This window comes from Uloborus diversus, chromosome 9, assembly GCF_026930045.1.
Source record: "Uloborus diversus isolate 005 chromosome 9, Udiv.v.3.1, whole genome shotgun sequence".
Classification (NCBI taxonomy): Eukaryota; Metazoa; Arthropoda; class Arachnida; order Araneae; family Uloboridae; genus Uloborus; species Uloborus diversus.
In genome coordinates, this window is record NC_072739.1 from 4,132,435 (window position 1) to 4,155,384 (window position 22,950).

Genomic DNA, 22,950 nt, shown 5'->3' on the forward strand with positions numbered 1-22,950 from the left:
GGGGGTTGAGCTATAGAACGTTTTTTGTCGTCAATTGTGACTGCTGTATCTCAAGAAATAATGAACGGAATGAAAGAAAAATTTATCGGCAAGTAGCCCTTAGTGGGTATAAAAGCTGATTTTATTTTGGTGTCAACAGCTAAAAAGGGGGTAGCGCAATCGCCCGTTCTTTTTTTCCATTGTGAGTGCCCTATCTCAAGAAGTAATGCTACGTTCTGGTTGAAATTTGGAATATATGTGAATCCATATGTAAACAGGCTTTGGTTCAATTTTGACGCCAATCGCTCCAAGAGGTGTTGATTTTTTTTTTTTTTTTTGAATAAAAATATTTTTATTAATGCAACAATAAGAAAGATAAATCGTATTAGATTGTCGTCTGCGTATTTCTCGTGATTTTAATTGTATGGAAATGATAGGAAATATTATCACAATGATTTAAAATTTTTAACTGTTGCCATCTTATGTTTGTTAACAAATAAAATGTTTGTAATTAATTCAAGCAAGGCTTTTAAAATAACTTTTAATTTTCGCTCTTTGCTTTGCTTTTGCAATAATTCAGACATTGGGATGGTCGTCAAGTTTTTGCATGTGTAATTTTGTTTTTGCTGGGAATATTGTTTCCTCGTCAAGCATGGGGAGGGATCAGGAAAAAAAAAAAGAAAAATATAGAAGAAAGTTTCGTGATGGCCTCAACAAACTAGTTTAAAGATGGAAATTTACTGCCAAAAATGAAAAATTAAGTTTCAATGCAAGTTTTAATATAAAATACAATGTTCTTTCTTTATGTTCTGTAATTTTGAAAAGACATTTCCTATTGTTCACTTTGAAAAAGCTCAGCCGTCTTAACGATTTCACTTTGCCCCACATTCCCCCACTTCGGTTGAAACTCGTCGACTGTCTTAGGAGGATCCAAATTGACCTTATGCTCAGGCTCCGAGATATGTAAACGGGCTCTTGAATATTGTATTTACACCCAAACCTCTCTCTTTGTGCGGTGGATAGGGACCGCATAAAAAAAAAACATAAAAAAAGTTTGTTTTATAAATAACTTCGTCCGTTTTATAAATACTATCGTCAATTGAGTCCCAATCTGATTGAAATTTTCATACACCGCACAAAAAAAGTTCGCACAAAAAAATCGCACAATAAATAAGAGCACAAAAAGAGGTTTGGGTGTATTTGCTATGATATTAATTTAAATATTCTTGCTCAAAGGGGTCCGGGACTCATTTTGAAAAAAAAATTCATTAAACAGTTCAGAGTTTTGATATTTTTTGCATTGTTTCACCATCTATTTAATAAGCAAAATCATGACAAAAATATGTAAAAAGTTTTTTTTATTTCAATGATTTTTTTTTTAAATGGGGTTGTTTTAAATCGCTAAAACTCACAATCGCTAAATATTCTTGGTCAATTTTCAATTTATTTTCAAAAAATTATGCCGAAATATCTAAGCTTTAATTTTTATTCTTAGATTTAAGAAATATTAATTCAATAAAAAATAGAAAACACTTGAAGAAAAATTTCGCAAAATTCGAAGATACTTTAAAAAAAAAAAAAAAAAAATCAAATTTTTTGCAGAAACGTTCTTTTCAAATTTTCCGTATAAAAATTAAAGTAAACTGTTTGAAAAAGATATGTTCCAAATTTCATTACTTTATCTTTATCAGTTCTTGACTTATAAGAGTTTGAATGCAAAAAATTGGGAAAAATTGCATAAGGGTCATTCCATAGAAATGTCAACCTCAACATCAGAAATTTTTTTTCCACAAGGCCTTAATTGTGACCTATCATTTCATTCAGCATACTTTCTAGTACATAAATCCAGTAACAGTTTGCAAAAATTTAATTCGGTGTTTTTCTTCTATCTCTAAACGTGCGAGGTTGTAGAAAAGGCTTAGCATGTGCAAAAAACATGCGTCTACGTTTTCTTGTGTAATGTAAAATTTTTTGCAAATTTTAAAAAGAACTATGTTTATTCTAAATGATTAGATGTTGGCCCAATAAAATAGACTGTTCTTTTTGCATACATTATAAGATAAGTATTTTAATTAGTTTGGTTATTTCACTGAAAACATTTACGTTACGTTAGTCACGAAAATGTACTATTTTCTGCTTAAAAACTAAACCAGATGATTGAACCAAACAGCACATTTTCTTTTCTTACATCTGTGTCATATCTACATAAAAAGTGCAAAATATTTATTTTAGTATCAGTAGATATAAAATAATTAGTGTGACTAATGTAACATTTGAGCTGTGACTAACGTAACATTTAAAAAATGACTGCTAATATTTAAAACTTATTTAATTTAATGTACATTTTAATGAGAACAATTTTGAATATGTAGGCATTCTATATTGATTAAAAATATAAAGGGTGAAAAATACCAGTAATATTACATTGTAGACCTTCTGTTTACTTAGAAAAAATACTTTTTTAAATCTTCTTTATTACTAACTAGTGGTACCCGCAAGGCTTTCCCCGTAATAGAAAAATTAAAAGGTTTTTGGTTCGCCTGTATATTTACAAATAATGTATGGTGAATTTTCTCGCCAATTGGCTTGTACCCATGTTACAGTTCCACGTTATGATAATTTCGTACCTCGCCAATTGGCTTCTGTCCATGTTACAGTTCCACTTTATGAAAATTTCGTAATTTATTCTCCATCTTATGATATTTTTGTTCTTAAAATTGGAATAAAAAAAAAAACACATCGAATTTTTGAAAAATCGCTTCGAGGTGCACACCGCCATGCTACATACCAACTTTGTGCCAAATTTCATGAAAATCGGCCGAACGGTCTAGGCGCTATGCGCGTCACAGACATCCTACAGACATCCTCCGGACAGAGAGACTTTCAGCTTTATTATTAGTAACTAGTGGTACCCGCACGGCTTCGCCCGTAATAGAAAAATTAAAAGGTCTTTTGGTTCGCCTGTATTTACAAATAATGTATTGTGAATTTTCTCGTCAATTGGCTTGTACTCATGTTACGGTTACACGTTATGATAATTTCGTATCTCGTCAATTGGCTTGTGCCCATGTTACGGTTCCACGTTACGATAATTTCGTAATTTATGATACTTTTTTTCTTAAAATTGGAATAAAAAAAGAACCACATCGAATTTTCGAAAAATCGCTTCGAGGTGCACACCCCCATGCTACATACTAACTTTGTGCCAAATTTCATGAAAATCGGCCGAACGGTTTAAGCGCTATGCGCGTCACAGAGATCCATACATCCTACAGACATCCAGATATCCTCCGGACATCCAGACAGAGAGACTTTCAGCTTTATTATTAGTAAAGATTTCATTGTATATTTTGAATGAACTTCTCCTGACTGGGGCAGGGGACAGAATATTCGCATGAGATTTTCTTAAGTTTTTTAAGTGTCTTTGCAAGTTGTTTTTAATTTTCAAAAATACGTTCAAATAAATGTAACTGTGGTTGTGATGACATCCTACAGACATCCAGACATCCAGACATCCTCCGGACAGAGAGACTTTCTGCTTTATTATTAGTAAAGAAGATAATAAAGCTGAAAGTCTCTGTGTCTGGATATCTGGATGTCTCTCTGTCTGGATGTCTGTGACGCGCATAGCGCCTAGCTGTTCGGCCGATTTTCATGAAATTTGGCACAAAGTTAGTATGTAGCATGGGGGTGTGCACCTCGAAGCGATTTTTCGAAAATTCGATTTTGTTTTTTCTATTCCAATTTTAAGCCCATTTTTCACAGAAATTTAATAAAATGGGAAAGAATCTTTATCTTTATCTTCTTTACTAATAAAGATGTTACTAATAAAGCTGAAAGTCTCTCTGTCCGGAGGATCTGGATGTCTGAATGTCTGTAGGATGTCTGTGACGCGCATACGCCTAGACCGTTCGGCCGATTTTCTTAAAATTAGGCACAAAGTTAGTTTGTAGCATGGGGGTGTGCACCTCGAAGCGATTTTTTCGAAAATTCGATTTTGTTCTTTTTCTATTCCAATTTTAAGCCCATTTTTCACTGAAATTTAATAAAATGGGAAAGAATTTGTTCTGAAAATTACCTTTCTTTTCTTTACTTCTTTATCTCTCTTCTTTTCTTTTCTTCTTCTTTACTAATAATAAAGCTGAAAGTCTCTCTGTCCGGAGGATGTCTGGATGTCTGTGACGCGCATAGCGCCTAAACCGTTCGGCCGATTTTCATGAAATTTGGCACAAAGTTAGTTTGTAGCATAAGGGTGTGCACCTCGAAGCGATTTTTCGAAAATTCGATTTTGTTCTTTTTATATTCTAATTTTAAGAAACTTTTTCCGAGTAAATGATCACAACGTGGAACAGTAAATTACGAAATCATCATAACGTGGAACCGTTATGAGCCATGGGCGAGCCATTTAACATAACCAATTGGCCAGAAATTCATCCTCCATTATTTGTTAATATACAGGCGAACCAATGACCTTTTAATTTTCTACTACGGGCAAAGCCGTGCGGGTGCCACTAGTGTCTTTATAAAGATACTTCCAATTTAAAGAAATATTAAAAATGAAAAAAGGTGAGTAAAGCAAAATGAATAATCTGCTGAATGTGCATTCAACACAAGAATCCAAGCTTAAGAATTAAGATAATACTAGTATATCAGCAGCATACTAGAATTCGGTAAAACTATCAACTTGCATTAAGTTAATTTTTTAAAAGAGAGATATTTAAGGATTTAATTAGCCCAAGAATGATGTTATTCAGTTTGTAAAAGCAGTTTTTTTTATTTGTTTATTTTTTTTCGCACATTCAAATTGAGTTAATTGAACTGAATCCGTCCATTTAATTTCTTACACTAATATGGAAAAAAGTAAAGAAATAACCATAATGCAACACAAAGAAGGTTCCTAAAAAGTGTAAAAGTAATATAAGAGCAAGAAATTAACTATAAAAGTTTTTTTATATGCATTAATTGCTTGTAATTCGATGGTTACGTTAGTCACGTTACGTTAGTCACACACAGTTTTTCGTAAAAGTACCATTAAGGGCCAAAAAAGATTCATCTGTAACAAATATGTAGTACATTTTTAAAAATAGATTGTTTACCTCTTACAAATATATCGGCCAATTTTAAATGCCTGCGTAAGTTTCAGAAAAATTTGTCTCGTAACATAAGCATTGTTTCTCAGGGTTGCAAAAATGTTACGTTAGTCACGGTGCCTTTTTTGGTGAAAAAACACCTGCCAGCACTTATTTTGCTTCAAATTCTTGGTAGAAATGAAAAATAGTCACCTTGTACATTTTAAATCTGCATATTAAACCAAAACACATTAATTTTTACTCCCGGTGTAAGTAAAAAGAGTTTGAAAATCAGCTGCGAATGTTACGTTAGTCACTATGGAATGACCCATCATAGAAAAAAATGCGTTTAAAGTTTTAAAGTTAAGTATAATATTAGTTAAATGCATGCAACAAAAATAATTATATCTTTCGTTCTAGTTAAGATAAAAACAAGATTCAAATGTCTTTTTCAGCAGAAAAACACGAAGAAGTTTTTTAAATGATAAAAAGAAAAAAAAATGCAAAATTTGGCGATTTCTGTGTCCCGGACCTGAAATTTAAAACATATTCAACCAGATTTTTTACATTTTAACTGATTTTGGAACTATCAAAAAGAGAAAACGCCTCCAGCGTTATCTTCCTTATTTAAGCATCGTAATCGGGCTCGGGAATTCTCTTCCATTTGCGTTCCCGGGTAGCTCAAAATGATATCTGCCACCTATCTATTGACAGCCGTCGCTGTCTTGGCGGTCACAGTGTTGTTTTGGATTAGCCGTCGACGGTACAAATTACCACCGGGGCCTATTGGCCTTCCGTTTCTGGGATACGCACCGTTTCTCAGCGATGACTCCTACAAAGATTTCTACGAGTTGAGCAAAAAATATGGAAATGTTTTCAGGTAAGCTTGAAACTTTTTGAAGTGTTTTCATGCTTTTTTTAAAAAAAATACTTCTCTGCAGAGAGTTTGATATAGTGGATGAGCGAATGTGTTGTACATAAAGTGAAGTGAGGCACAGTAGAACTCCAATTATCGGAATTCTAACTAACCGAACTGTCCAATTATCCCAGCCTTCTCTAACCGAACTGTACAATTATCCTACTTTCGCTAACCGAGCTGTTTAATTACGCAAACTTTCGCTAACCGAACGGTCTAAATATCCAACTTTCGCTAACCTACCTGTTCAATTTTCCGATCTGCAGCTAACCGAACTGCACAATTATCCAACTTTCGCTAACCGAACTGTTTAATTACGCAAACTTTCGCTAACCGAACGGTCTAAATATCCAACTTTCGCTAACCTACCTGTTCAGTTTTCCGATCTTCAGCTAACCGAACTGTCCAATCATATGAACACTACGTCCCTCTCGTTTTTTACGACTGTAACACGCAAACTCGGAAACATTCTCCCAATGTTTTAGATTAGAGAATTAGGGCTTGGGAGACCGGGAGAAAATCCAAGGTCAAAACAATAACAGTCCAGTGGAGCAGCGGCTTAGGAGGTCCATCAACAAGGGCACCTTTAGATCAGCCATATTACGAATCTTAGTGTGTCAAGTATCGTTATGACGTAACTCTCCTCTCTCCCAAAAGGTACATTCTAGCTGCGCTAATATAGCAGTCTAATCCTAGCCTAGATAAAGTAAAATTATACAAACAATATTTTTCAAATCTACCTTTTGCGACTAAATTTTATTGAAACATAACTTTTCTGCGCTAAAACAATGTATTTCAACCGTTGTCATATAGTCATTCCTTTGAAGGAGCATTTCTAAAAATTACTATATTACTTTCAAACACCGTGATTTTAATATGACATATATGTAATCTTATGTAAGATAGTAGATACAGTGGCTCCCAAAAGTGTTCGTACACCTTGAAATTTTGTAGTAAAACCAAAATAACGCAAAACTGAATTCGAATATGAAATCCATTTTTTTTTCACACCATTCCTATGCCATTCTGAATGAATTCCCAGTATTTTTTTTTCTTTTTTTAAATATTGCCAGATTTTATTTTTGAAATTCGTCGAAAAACGATGAGACAGAAAAAATACGCCACAAAAGTCATCGTACACTGAAATATTTTTGAATTAATTCATGATTAAAATTATCATATGTGGTTTTTTTATTATTTTTGCATTGTAATGACAGTGTAAAGTCATTTGCCTTTAATTTTTTGTTTATTTATTCCCTAATATTCTGCTTATTATTTTTAAATGGCAGGTATGCGTAGAAAACAACAAACACGATTCGAAATTTGAAATTTTTCCCTCACTGTATCCATAAATTGGTTTGAAATGTCTCTAAATTAGTTAATTTATGCTATTCTGTAGTGAAGTGCTTGATAAAATGGTTTAAAGACAAGAATCGGATCGCAAACAAGGTAAGAGAAGGTCAACTGGCAAAGTTAACAAATCGGGATCGGAGGTTTACAGTTAAAAAAATTATGAAAAATACGCATTTGAGCGCTGAAAAAGTTTCTGCAGAATTAAATGAAACATTTTACGTTTAATTTTCACCTAAAATTGTTCGCCAAGTTTTCCGATTAGCTGGATTAAAGAGACTTCTTCCGCAGAAATTTTCTTGTTCGTGCGAAAAACAAAAAGCACCGTAAAATCAATGATAAATAAGCTCAAAACGCTTTGGAACAACGTCTTACTTATAGATGAAAATAAATTCAATATTTTGGGTTAAATTGTTGTATAATTGTCAATAGAAGAAAAAATGAGGAATTTGATCTTAAGAACTTAGCTGGATCAGTTAATCAGGACGGTGAAGGTGTTCTTGTGTGAGGGTGCATAACAGCACCAGGACTTGGAAATTTGGAATTTTTTGATGAAATGATGAATTATGCTGTTCATTTAAATATTTCAAAAAACAATTTTTAACTATTAGCCCAAAATTTGACAATCGGAAACAACTTTGTTTTTTTATCAAGATAACGATAAGAAGTACAAGTTTGCGTTTAGTGCCGCAAAAATTGTCCTTAAACTGAGAAATATCTCCTCAATCGCCAGATTTAAACTTAATGGAACAAATTTGGAGATATCTGGTGGCTAGATTACGAAAATACACCCTTGAAACGAAAAGCGAACTGGAAACAGTAAGACTGAAAGTGCGGCTGAACACTTACTCAGAAATTGCATAAAAGAAAGAAAAACAATGAAATCTATTCCCAGACGTTTAAAAGCTGTTGTTGATACTGTATGATATTCTACTAAATAATAACTTAGTAAAAAGTTAGATTACTTACTAATTTTTTGACATTTTTTCAAAGTGTACGAAGACTTTTGTGAGATAAAATTTCCGGCACTTTTTGGTTTTAGATTTTTAAAAAAATAAGTTTTAATGTTTTATTTGAAATTTTCATGTAGTTTTGTTAAAAATAGATCACAGATCTTACAATAAAATACCTATTCCGAAATAATAATTCTAAGCAATGGATAAGGTCCTATTTCATTGAAAGTCGTAGGTGTACGAACACTTTTGGGAGCCACTGTATGTGATATTATGTAAGATAGTAGATAAATACAGTTCGATGTAAGAATGACCTTAATGTGCACAAAATGGCCGCTAATATATGAAACTTTTAAAAACTTATTTGTAAGCTTAGAATTACTTCTAAATAAATAAAAATAACCAGCATTAACGTATCTTTCATCAGCAAAGTATTTCTTATTCTCCATGTACTGTCTCTCCTTACTATTTATCACTAGAAAAATACGAACGTTGATACAAAATATACAAATGAGGAACTATAGACAAAACTGCTGTCACATGCTTTCTTTCATAACATTTATGAAGGAGGACTCTTTCTAAAATGAATATGAAATCAAAAGTTTTATCTGTTAAAATGAAATAAATTATTGAGCAATATATCGCCCTAAAAACATCTGCTTGCTAAAGGGCCTTTCAGATATTTCTACATCTATTGCTATACGAATTTTGGCAGATATCTATACATAGCTTATTTACAATTGAATGAAAATGGATTTTTTTGAACAAAAAGAAATGTGCATCGTGAAGTGTCCCTATTTTTAATTATCTTTATACAGTGGACGCCGTTTAATTGAATCAGTGGTTAGTTGAATCAGCCGCTTTAATGAATCAAACCGTCAAAAACAGAACAAAATCCAGCTTTAGTGAATCAGTCGCTTTATGGAACCAAAACTGTTTGAGCGAACGTGATTCGTATAAGTGGCGGCTACTGTAGTAGTAAATCTTCAAATAGGTCGCTGAATTCATTTAATGTTGCTCTTTCACGCGCAATCATCAATTTCGCACTCTAAATTTTCATTTTTCTGATTTGAACCACTAATTTTTTAGTTTCGCCAAGAGACACCAATTTTCTCAAAAATAAAATTAAGGTAATTTTTTAAACATCTTTTTTTTTTTAACTTTTCAATGTTTTTAAAACCAAATTAATGCATAAAATACACCGCCAGCTCAGTCATTTCCAGCCGAGGACTGCAGTTTCGTGCTTATTAGCACTCGTCAGCCCGGCATAGGAAAATGACTGAGCTGGAGATGGAAAACCTCTTAAGGAAGCCAAGAGTGCCAAACAAACTGGTAGCTAATATAGAATTTACTGAATATACCATGCCTAGCCTTCAATCCTCGAGTTGAACCGAACCATTGCTCCGGTCATTCGTCTGGTCTGTGCTAATTCTACATTAGCTACCAATTTGTTTGGCACTCTTGGCTTCCTTAAGTTGTTTTCCATCTCCGTCTCAGCCACTTTCCTATGCCGGGCTGATGAGTGCTAATAAACACGAAACTGCAGTCCTCGGCTGGAAATGACTGAGCTGGCGGTGTATTTCATGCATTTCTGCTTTAGCCCTGGCTAATGGGCGGTAATTTACTGAATATACCATCCTAGCCTTCAATCTTCGAGTTGAACCGAACCATTGCTCCGGTCACTCGTCTGGTCTGTGCTAATTCTATATTAGCTACCAATTTGTTTGGCACTCTTGGCTTCCTTAAGATGTTTTCCACCTCCGTCTCAGTCACTCCTATGCAGGGCTGATGAGTGCTAATAAGCACGAAATTGCAGTCCTCGGCTGGAAATGACTGAGCTGGCGGTGTATTTCATGTATTTCTGCTTTAGCCCTGGCTAATGGGCGGTAATTTACTGAATACAAATTAATACAGTTTTTTTTAAATTAATTACTCAAAGTCATTAAAAGTAATGATTTAAAGTTAACTCGGGACTGAAGAGGTAAAGAGTGAGCAAACTCTGGATTTTTGAATCTAGTTTGGTACTGACTTTAGGCGGGAAGGAAGGAACTAACAGAGCATAGCACCCTGAAATTCTCCAACAGAGGATCAATCCAAATAATTAATTGTCAGTATCAATTATAAGTACAAACAGGGGCGACCGGAATTTAAATCTTTGGGAGGGCGGAAGTTCTCAACTTGTCGAATGGAATTCCAAATTTCGCCGAATGATGATAATATTGCCGAGTGGAACCTCAAATTTTGCCGAATGATGATAACTTTGGTGAAATGAAGCTCCAAATTTCGCCGAATGATGATAACTTTGGTGAAATGGAACCCCAAATTTCGCCGAATGATGATAACTTTGGTGAAATGGAGCTCCAAATTTCGCCGAATGATGATAATGTTGCCGAGTGGAACCCCAAATTTTGCCGAATGATGAGAATTTTGGCGAAATGGAGCTCCAAATTTCGCCGAATGATAATTTTGGCGAAATGTAACTCCATATTTTCCCGAATGGAGCTCTAAATTTCGCCGAATGATGATAATTTTGCCGAATAGAACTCCTAATTTTACTGAATCATAAGGCCAAATTCGCCGAATAAGGAAATGTTTGGAAGGTCCCGATGACCTCTTATCAGGGCGCTCCCGTGTACATACGTATTCACATGCAGAAACCAATTTCCAACGGCGGGAAGTCAGGTTTTGTAGTGTTCACCAACATGAAAATACGAAATTCCTCCTTAGATATTGCTTGTTGCACTTCTGCAGATTTTTCACACTCAAACACAGGTGTACTGGTATGCATGAAAAAGTTAATTTTAATTACATATTTGTTTTAGAATTATTTTGTTCTGAAACAAAATAACTCTAAAGTATGTTTAAAGAAGTATCCTTACATATATAGTTGCGAATGATCGAGTATTGCTCCTGACGTGATCAACAACGAAACTCGCGCCACGACATGATAATTTGATAATAAGTTTTGATAATGTTTAAAATGCAGGGAAAGGCTTTATTGTGACAAGGCTGAACTGGATCTGATCACTTAACCGCTTCACTGGTGACACTGTCATTTCAGGAGACTGAAAAAACGAAAAAGTGGTCAAAGATGAACGCCATCTACTGGAGTTTAGGGTTGATTCACTGGAGTTAGGGTTACAATTTCAACTATCAAATTATCACCAAACAGGCAATGACTTCGTTCAAATGTAGAAGCAATTTTCACCCGTCATATCTTGACGGGCAATTTTCTAGTGTAGTATAAAAACATCTTCCCGAAATTATTTTGTAGAGCTAGATTATGTTGTTGTTTTTTTTATTCACCTTTACTTTTTCGGATGAATGTTTGAAATATTGATCCTTAAAAATAATATTATGTTCTTAATTTAAAAAAAAAGAAAGAAAGAAAAACATCTCTGACAAAATCTTATTCTCATTTTTGTGTCCAACACTACTAGAACTACCACTCTACTTAGAGATAAGTTTTAATCTTAAAATATCCAGAGTGAAAACTTTGGAGCGGTTATTTTAAGTTCTACCATGTTTTTTCCGGAATGAGGGTACACGAAAAGCAGATAAAACTAGTTATCGAAAAATGAAAGCAATCTACAAGAGAAATCAAAATAGTAATCAGCCATCAGACTTTGACCTATGTCATTGACCTTTTGTCATTGTATCTTTCAGTTTCTTTCCTCATTTTGCTTTTGTATAACGTTTAAAGGGAAAATAAATTGATAAATAATAGAGAAAAAGATGTAAATATGAAGACCGTCTTTTGTTTTTGATTTAAAGCTACTTTCAATTTGAAAAATTCTAGATGTTCGTCTTTCATTAACAACTGCAACAAGTGTCCTAAATGCAAGAAAGCAAAAACAATCATTAACCTCAATTGTTTCATTTCAAAATCGATGATTTACAAAAAGCTTTTAAAAATACACTAGAAAAATTGATCGAAAACATAGACCCTCCTCAAAGAAGTCACCAAAAATTATTTAAATAAAAAAATTTTGAAAAAAGAAATAGAACCGACTTCAAAATTGCTCTAAAAAGTGAAAAATAATTTTATTCTTTAAACACCATCGATAATACTTTTAAACATAATTTTTGAAGTTGGCGCAAAAACAAAAAGTAAAATTCATTGTAACCATGCTTCGTTCATATTTTTATCAAAAAATCATCCAAACTTAGGAACGAAACATTTATATCGGTACTCAAATATGCTGTCATCAATGCGTAATGCATGTGGTAGTGAAGAAACTAGACGTGGTTAAATTTATACTTGTAGTTAAGTTATGGCTGTGAATGATTTTATCGATCGTTTTTGCGCCAACTTCAAAAATTATGTTTAAAAGTATTATCGATGGTGTTTAAAGAATAAAATTATTTTTCACTTTTTAGAGCAATTTTGAAGTCGGTTCTAATTTTTTTTTTCAAAATTTTTTTATTTCATTCTTTTTAGTGTAAATGTAGATATTTCAGTAAAAGTAAGAAGTTACCTAGTAAGAAGTGCGGCTCTATATCACTGTATTGCTTTAGAAAAGCCTTCATTCAAAATTATCATTACAATTAATGTTACAGTTATATGGCACCAAACTTTTATAACAATGAGTTTCATATTGTCGCGTAGATGAAGATAGCGAAGACAATGTGAAAGCCAAATGAAGCGAATACTCGTTAGTCTCAACTCGAGATCTTTATTCAGAACCACGAATGAACGTTACATCTCCTTATATACAACTTGAAAAAGTGCTGGAACTTTCCAGACTTGAAAAGATACAGAAATTAATAGAACATTCGAGAAAATACGGGAAACAGTAGAAACGAAATTTTTGTAAAATTCACTTTGTCCTAGTCGGGATTTGAACCCGGGTCGCTCGTGTGGGAGACGAGAATTCTACCACTGAGCCACCGTTATCCACGGATGAAAAGTGCGAACTTCGCTACAATATCATTTTAATCATTTAATAGGGAAATTTACTGTTTTTTGCCCATAACTTTTTTTCTAAAGAACAAATATGGTCAAACAAAGTAATGGGACCTAAGTTGAGCCATCCTCTATCCATTAAAAAAAGAATCATCAAAATCGGTTCACTAGGTGGGACGCTATGAGTGGACAAACAAAAAAAAAACATACATACGGTATGAACTGATAACCGCCTCCTTTTTGGTTAAAAACAGGATATAACAATACAAAACGGTAGAGAATTTATTTAATACAGGGAAAAATATATGTACGGAAAACGCAGACACAATCTAAAGTTTCATACACTTGAACTGAAAAGTTGAAGCTATGAGCAAAGGATACGAACAAAAAAATTGAATTTTTCAAATGTTAATATATTTATCAATGTAAGCGACATTTTAGGAAAATAAACAATCGTAAGGTAAATACAGCAAAATCACTTTTTAAAAAACAAGTTCATAGTCAAATCTGTATTTTATCACACTGACCCATTATAACTTATAGAACTGACCCTAGGACTGACCAAAGGGTATATGCTCCCTGCAGGTGACTCCTAACGTCGCAAATAAGGGGCGTTCCATGGAAAAACTAATTTTGTCCCGCACGTGATAGTTCATTTAACCCTTTCAGGGCCGGTGGTTGCGCTGTGAAACCACTAATTTATGAATTTTTTTCTCTTTTTTCCGAATTAAGAATAATTTAAAATGGAGACAGTAAAAATTTTATTGCTTTATTAATTACAAATGGATGTATGATTTCTTGAGCAAAAGATTTCGTCATTACTTTTTCAAATAATTACTTTTTAATGACATATATGAACCATCACGTGCGGGCGGAGGCGGCGGTTGGAATTGAAAAGTGGGGGGAGGCAAAAACAAAAAGCACTAAAACCCATAGGACTTTTAGCGACAGCAAAAATTAGGGCGGGGGGAGGGGGAAAAGTACAAAATTTTGCTAGAGCTGGTTTTGAGAATTTTAAAGCAGATAAGTAGAAATTGATGTAAATCTAACAACTTTTGGACATGAATTAGACTTACACTATTTACCCCGAAATATTTTGAGGTGGTAAGTGGTGACTTGGTGAGGTGACTTGGTAATAATTTTATCAAACAAGTATGGCTTGTTTAAGTAAAACAATTGATTAACTAATATCTAAAAAATGAATACATAAACTAAAAGTTACTGGTTGTGCCAAATAATGTTTCATAAACAGATATACAAAGTAAAACAAATAATTATGTTCTGGAAGTTTTGACATTTCTGCTTTTTTTTATATATATATAATTCTAGTTTTAGTTCCTAAATTGAAAAAAAAAAAAAAAACATAAAAATTGGTGAGGGGGGTTGCCTCCCCCCCCCCCCCAACGAGTAGGGTCCTATCACAATTGGGGATTGCAAAAAACATAATTTGAATTCAAGACGTCAAAATTCAAATGCATGCTGGACATTTTTTTCTCTTATTTTTTTCAATATAGTAAAGTGTTCATATTAATCTGCGCAACACCAATAAGTGCACAAATTAAGAGCCATTGTCTGTAAGAATCAGGCAGTTTAAAGCATTTGTGATTGTTGACATTTTTAATTTTTTTTATTTTCACATATGTTGTTCCTTATCATAAATGTAATGTAAATCCGAAATTTGAGCTTTGTCTGACTCACCATTTTTGAGAAAATAATTTTTTTTGTTTAGGGGGCGTGGCACATTTTTGCCGGTTTTTCAAATTTGCAGATTTTAATGTGCTTGTTGCTTGAAGCGCCCTTATAATGATATGGATTTTTTAATTCCATATTACTATATGGTCTTGTTAGATACTGTTACAGCTGTCAAATCGGTGACACTACGAGGGCGACGCCCACAAACTCCGTTTAAAAATGACCGAAAATGAATTTTTCTCTATATTCAAGGCCAATTTTCTCAAAGTGCCTTCATGATGACACCAACATTTTTAGATCATTTTCTAGCCACACTTACATACATCAAAAATATGTATCAAAATCGGTGTCACTATAAGGGCGCCAGCAGATATTGGAACTTTTATTCAATCAATTTCACAAAAACACAAATATTTAGAATCTAGTTACAACTGTCGCCCTCATAGCAGATATCTGATACTACATTAGGTTGATAACCAACATGTTTGTCTAACATTTGCACAAAAAAAATCGATGTCACTCCTATTATTTTTGGAAATATAATCGTTCCAAGTTAGTACGTTATGGCGTTTTTTTTATATTTATTTATTAAATATTTTCACACCCAGATTATTTTTGTACATATTTATTTTTAATTTAATACAAAGAAGTGTACCTTATAACATAAACAGCTTTGGGCAGCAAGAGAGTCTTTTCTTGAATAGAAAATGCCCGTTTTGATATAGGTACCAGGTGGATCTATTGTGCATAACATATCTAGACTATTATACCAATACTCGTCTTGTTTTTTCCGGCCAAACAAATTTATTTATTCCAATTGTTCTTGACATGCATTTGACATAAACTTGCAAATGGTCAACTTCTACTCTTTTTCTTGGATACCATGTTTTCTCATGCTTTAGTGCTACAAAATTAGCAGTTTTCAATAAGAGATGACCGTCTTTCTGAAATTGGTTTGACTTGATTCTTAATGTTTTCTTCGTTTTGGTCTACGTTATCCTCAAATTCAGTTTCAGATTCTGAATGTTCACTTTCTTCAATATTCTCATTTGATGTATTGAGAATGCATTCGTTTTTTTCTTTCTTCCATCGAAAAAAAAGGATAGGATTTGTTTCATAGTAATACTCTGAAGCAACGAACAGTTTTTTCCCCGTTACGAACTGCATTTCTCATCTAGTGTGCAACTTGACAGGGATGTTGTTTTTTCCCAGTATTTTCACCAATCGTAAATTGTTCTTATAAATACTCCTTCTGCTTTGAAGTGAACTTGAACTGAGCTCGTAAAGATAGGGACCATCCAATTTCATTAAATTGAACTTTTGGCAATGCAGGGGTATTTATTAGTTGATAATTTGAAGCATTTATATAAGATGTTTGTAAGAGCTTCTCTCTATACATCTTTCGTATAAAATCCATTTGCAAGTTGAGGTCAAATGTATGTCAAGAACAATTGGAATAAATAGATTTGTTTGGCCGAAAAAACAAGGTGAGTATTGGTATGATAATCTAGACATATTATGCACAATACATCTGCCTGTACCTATATCAAAACGGGCATTTTCTATTCAAGAAAAAGACGCTCTTACTGCCCAAAGCTATTTATGTTAAAATATACACATTTTTGTATTAAATTAGAAATAAATATGTTCAAAAAAACTATCTGGGGGTGAAAAGATTAAATAAATAAATATAAAACAACGCCATAACGTACTAACTTCGAACGATTATATTTCCAAAAATAATAGGAGTGACACCGATTTTTTTTGTGCAAATGTTAGACAAACATATTGGTTATCAACCTAATTTAGTATCAGATCTCTGCTATGAGGGCGACAGTTGTAGTTAGATTTTAAATATTTGTGTTTTTGTGAAATTTATCGAATAAAAGTTCCAATATCGTCTGGCGCCCTTATAGTGACACCGATTTTGATACATATTTTTGATGTATGTAAGTGTGGCTAGAAAATGATCTAAAAATGTTGGTGTCATCATGAAGGCACTTTAAGAAAATTGGCCTTGAATATAGAAAAAAATTCATCTTCGGTCATTTTTAAACGGAGTTCGTGGCTGTCGCTCTCGTAGTGACACCGATTTGACAGCTGTAATAGTATCTAAGAAGACCATATAATAGTATAGAATTTAAAAATCCATGTCATTATAGGGGCGCTTAAAGCAACAAGAACTTTAAAATCTGCAAATTTGAAAAACACGCAAAAATGCGCCACGCCCCTAAATTAAAAAATTTAATTTCCCAAAAACGGTAAGGCAGACAAAGCTCATATTTTGCACAAACATTACACTCATGATAAGGAACAACACTTGCAAAAATAAAGAAAATTAAAAATGTCAACAATCGCAACCTGCCTGATCCTTACAGACAATGGCTCTTAACAACAGTGCCAAACAGCAAATTAGTAGAAAAACAATATTACTATTTTTCTGCTAGTATAATTACATTGCTTCATCTACATTGTTTGTATTGATTTATGGCACTAAGTATTAGTTTTTGTTTCAGCCTGTACCTGGGTAGATCCTTGTTTGTTATCCTCAATGATTTCAAATCGGTCAAAGAAGCCTTCAATCAGGCTGCGGCATTGGATCGCCCAGCCCATGCATTCGACGCCATGCCCGACAAAATAGGTAAGCACATTTCTCGAAGTTTCAGAAGCACATTTCCAGACATTTTAAATGCATACTCCGAGATATGGAAGTACAAGGTATTTTAAAACACAGCTTTCGGTGTGTCCCCGTTTCACCTGCAAGACCTCTATTTTGGCAATATCACATGACTTCCTTTTACGCCAATTTAATGATAATACTGCCGTGCTAAGCACAGATGTGGTATCTGCAGTAGAGCTCAAAATGAGAAATTGACGATTAAAGTTTTACAACTCGTTTCTTTGATTTATGACTTAATTAAATGCTCAACTTGCGGTAGTTGTTTCGTAAATAACTTATCTAAAAACCGTGAGAGAGTATTTTTGTAAAAATCTTTATTTAAAATTAATAAATGTAGTTACGACACATTTTCTTTTCAAAAGCTTTTCATATACTAAGCTATTTTCACCGTAAGTGACAATTACTAGGCATTTTTAGGGGTATCTGCACAGATACGACAAAAATAGCTTACTACCAAACGGCACGAACTTGAGGGTCACGGATTCGGACGAAATTCTAGATATATGTCCATTCCCACTAGGTATGAGCCCAAGTAACGCGGTTTGACTGCACAGGCCCTAGTTCGGCTTTAACGGGGGTCCAAAGATGGTAATTTTGGCCCAGAAATGCAATGGAGTTTCCTTCAGAATTACAATCTTTACAACAGTTTCCCGCCATTGTGCTGCAGTATGAGCCATTTGTATGCACTTACTTACCTTTGAATTAATTACTTTGAATACTAGTTTTTAAAAAGTGTTTCTCAAATTCAAATTGGATACTACTTTTAATTTCAATACCTTGAATGCCAAAATAACGTAGTTACGGGATATTTATCGTTTGCAAAGAAAACTAGTTATTTCGTATTATATTAATTGTCTGCTATTTATTAAAAAGTATTTATCGTTTGCTAATTGAAACATTTACTGGATATTTATCGTCGGCTATCATACATGTTCTACAACGATAAGCAAAAAATGGGAGAGGGGGAAACGCTCTAATTTATTGCACATGACACATTAAAAAACAAAAAATCAAGATCATTTCGACTTTTTAAGTAACTTAAATAATGCACATAAATAACTAGGTGTTTTCCCTTCCCTCTCATTTTACTAAAAAAAGATGCCAAACATGTTGGAAGATCGAACATAGCGTCGAAGTGAAATTCCAACGGAAACACCATTGCATTTGTTTGGCCAAACTAGCAACTTTGGACCCTCATTGCAGCCAAACTAGGGCCTATGCAGTCAAACCGCTTTACCTTGGCTCATATCTAGTGAGAATGGACTTATATCTAGAATTTTGTCCCAATCCGTGACCCTCAAGGTCGTGCCGTTTGGTCGTTAGTAAAACGTGCTCAAAGTATCATTAAATAATACTAAAAACATCTGCTTTCTTTGGACTTAGCTGTTTCGCTTTATTTTGTTACTAGTGGCACCCGCACGGCTTTGCCCGTAATAGTAAAATCAAAAGGTCTTTTGGTTCGCCTGTATATTTACAAATAATGTATGGTGAATTTTCTCGCCAGTTGGCTTGTACCCACGTTACGGTTCCACGTTATGATAATTTCGTATCTCGCCAATTGGCTTGTGCCCATGTTACGGTTCCACGTTATGATAATTTCGTAATTTATGATAGTTTTTTTTTCTTAAAATTGGAATAAAAAAAGAACCACATCGAATTTTCGAAAAATAGCTTCGAGGTGCACACCCCCATGCTACATACTAACTTTGTGCCAAATTTCATGAAAATCGGCCGAACGGTTTAGGCGCTATGCGCGTCACAAACATCCTACAGACATCCAGGCTACCTCCGGACAGAGAGACTTTCTGCTTTATTATTAGTAAAGAAAATTGGAACAGAAAAAGAACCACATCGAATTTTCGAAAAATCGCTCCGAGGTGTACACCCCCATGCTACATACTAACTTTGTGCCAAATTTCATGAAAATCGGCCGAACGGTTTAGGCGCTATGCGCGTCACAGACATCCTACTGACATCCAGACATCCTCCGGACAGAGAGACTTTCTGCTTTATTATTAGTAAAAGATAAAGAAAACAAATCTAACAGAATCTGCCTTCTGAAAGATACCATTTTCAAAACTCTGGACATTGTAATCCATAACAATTTTCTGTTTTTTATATTCAAAGAATGTGTTTTTACTTTCTTCTATATCTAATATATAGAAGAAAGTATTGGATCCGTGCAAATTTTCGAATTTTTTTATAATGTTTTATTTTCTAGATTCATTTTTACCGAGCATGAAGATAATTTTGGCAGCAGACGATACTTAAATAAAAATATTACTGGCCGTAGAATGAAATGCGGTTTTTTTGCATGAAAGAATTAGATATGAATATTTTACACGCATTTCATTTTTAGAATTGCATTTTAAATAAACATTTAAATAGAAAAAGCTGAATATTTACTTTAACAGTTATGCAAAGTTGTATTAGTTTTTATTATCAACCTGTATCAACTATTCAACGGTAAACTAATTTTAATATACTGTGTTACAATAAACTGCTACATTATTAAATATGCTGCTTTACTAAGGTATAAAATTCGTATCTACAAAAAATACTAAGGAAAAAAGTGGTAACTGCGCAGATACCACTTTAAAGGCTTAGTATTTGTCACTTACGTTCAAATTGCCTTAGCAAACTACACAAACTGTGCAGTTACGACTTTTTTCTTAAAGCTTTTTTTTAATATTTCGCGTTCACAAATCGCCAAAAAACTTGAGATTTAGGTAAATTAAATCACTAACGACCACCTGGTGTCAATAACTCAATTTTGATAAAATGTGCAGATACCACATCTGTGCTTAGCACGGCAGAATAGTGCCTTGGAGTAAGCAAAGAAACACTTTAAATATTTTTACACCAAGTTTTTGTTGCGAACTGAGACAAAAAAAAAAAAAAAAGTTTTATACAGAGTATTTTTTTCAATATTGGACATTTTAATGTGATCCAATGGTTAACTCTCTAAATATCACCAATAGTTACCAAAATAAAACCAGATTTTAAAAACAAAACCGCCAAATTTGTCGCCAAGTTGGCGACAAAACTTTGCTACTAAAAGCTTGGCGATATATCGCCAAGTGTTTGCCAAATTATAACACCACTTGAGTTTACATTGAAATTAACCATGATTCCCCCCCCCCTCCCAAAAAATGTGTAAAAGACCCCCTTTGGAACATCTGAATGCAACCTTTCTAGGACATACCATTTTTGAGTTATGCGAGATACATACGCATACATACGTACATGCGGACGTCACGATAAAACTCGTTTTAATTAATTCGGGGATTGTCAAAATGGATATTTCGGGTGTCTATACGTTCTTAGGCATATAACCATGTATAGTCGGGTTGAAAAACAAACTCAATATTCATTTGGGGGCGAGCAAAATGGAAATTAAGGCTGATTTTGGGATGAAAATTTTTTTGCGAATACAATATTCCCTTACTTCGTAAAAGTAAGTAAAAAAAGATGCAGCGATTGAAAGTTTCAAGCGAAAAAGAAATTTAGTGAGACAATATGAAATCTAAAATTTTATATGAACCCTAAATCTCCTAACTTATATTCAGGGAAATAAGTTTTATTGAAAAACAATTCAAACACTAAACGGTTGACAGTACGACAAATATTCACCGAGATCTGAAACGCAGCGTTTTTCGACTTTCACCGCTTTACACTCACATTCAGTTAGGTACACTTTTCGTAGGTAAATATAACGGCTAACAAGGTTTGAAATGACGTGTGTGCTAAGAGTGTATATTTTTTCAGAGTTTTTGTGGCGTGTTTTTACCTATCATTGCATGACATTAGCATTAATTTTTCAATAGCAGTGAAAACTATAAATATTTTGCGTCTTGACTTCGACAACCTGTCATTATTCTGAAAGAGCGATAAGTTTCAATCTCATCTTCTGGACCGTCCTGTAAAATTTAAACTCCAATATCTCCTTGAAATTTGGTCGCAAATGTTTCAAACTTTTTGTGGGGAATTATTTTTTAATGGAAATTATTTTCCTTAATAAGGCCCTATATAAGTTAGAAGACCAAGGGTCCGTATAAAAAGTTAGATTTCTTATTTCTTCACTGCTTTTTTCCCCCGCTTCAAACTTTTCATTTCGCGACTTATTTTGAACATTTTTGTAATGGGGTTGTTTCCATCAGTCAAAAGTAATACGTTTAGTCACTGAAATTGATAGAGTAAGCCAAAAAAAAAACAACATGGACCCAGAAAGTACTTTCATTTTCCCCAATAGTTATTTTTTAATTAATTTTGTTAAATGTCCGATTTTTCAAACAAGGCGTGGTCTTGATGACGTCACAAATGATGCTCTTTGGCGCATCTTTCTATCGCGTTTCCATGTTATGATAATCAAGAAGCGAATTAAAATTGCGCTCTACGCTTGCTATCAACCATACCGTTGCCAATACACGTGAGTAAAGATGCGAATTAAATATTTTTCTCTGTGAATGACAACATTGAATGTCATTTCACCATTTGTGATGTCATCGGCAGAAGCTTAAACAATAAAAGCGCAACGATTTAAGTATTTTTTTTAATTATTAAAATTAAACAAATTATTTAAAAAATGTTCAGATCCAATGTTTTTAAGCATACTCTTTCAGAAAAAAAATACTTTTCAAATTTTGCAAACTACCCTATTGTAAGTATACATCGATACTGTTAAAATTTATGCGTGGCTGTCTGTGTGTGTATATGTAACTCTATTTCTTCCAGACTAGCAAAGTCTACCAGGTCAATACTGCTACCGTTGGTAGTAGTGGATTTTAAAGGGAGCCCAGGGGGCCCGGGCACCCCCCAAAAGGAAAAATATACTTAACTATTTCATTTCTTTTTTTAAATTGACTCTTTATAACATGAAGAAATGTTTTAGTTATTTAAAAAGAACACAAAAGACACAAATCTCATTTGAATAAAAGCATTTTGGTTTGCAAAAGAACGGAAGTGATACTGAAGTCAGAGACCAGAGCAACAGTTTAACTTACTAGTTTCGAATCCAAAGGAACGTAATACCACGATTCGTCCTTTGATGGAATTAGAAGTTGACATTTTTTAAAAAATATGTGAAGATGTGCCTAGAAAAGTCATTTCAATCCAGGAAGCTATTTGCAAAATTATAGATTTATTTTTTCAGCTTATAAAAAATGCAAAATGAAATAAATCACGTGATAGTTAAATGGCAAACCCATAATATTAATTCAAACGGCATGTAGTCTTTAAACTTTTAAGAACAAATCAGCAACTGTTTTGAAATTCGCAAAGAAGTCGCTTCCGAATTCTTCAATAAAACCTATCTATTAAAAGCTATAATTTTCTTATTTAAATAATATTTTGTAGTTAAATATAAAGTCATTTAAAACTCAAATGAAGTATGGGCTTATTTAACA

The 22,950-nt window shown here is 33.5% G+C and overlaps 1 protein-coding gene across 1 annotated transcript in view; it reads left to right on the forward strand.

Moving 5' to 3' along the window:
• The first annotated feature begins 5,727 nt into the window (after positions 1 to 5,727).
• LOC129229762 (cytochrome P450 2J2-like) overlaps positions 5,728 to 22,950 on the forward strand; it is a 48,555-nt gene continuing 31,332 nt past the window's right edge. The window contains exons 1-2 of the mRNA XM_054864133.1: positions 5,728 to 5,928; positions 17,382 to 17,506. Coding sequence (XP_054720108.1) covers positions 5,735 to 5,928; positions 17,382 to 17,506 — 319 coding nt within the window. The 5' untranslated portion in view covers positions 5,728 to 5,734. The remainder of the gene's footprint in view (positions 5,929 to 17,381; positions 17,507 to 22,950) is intronic.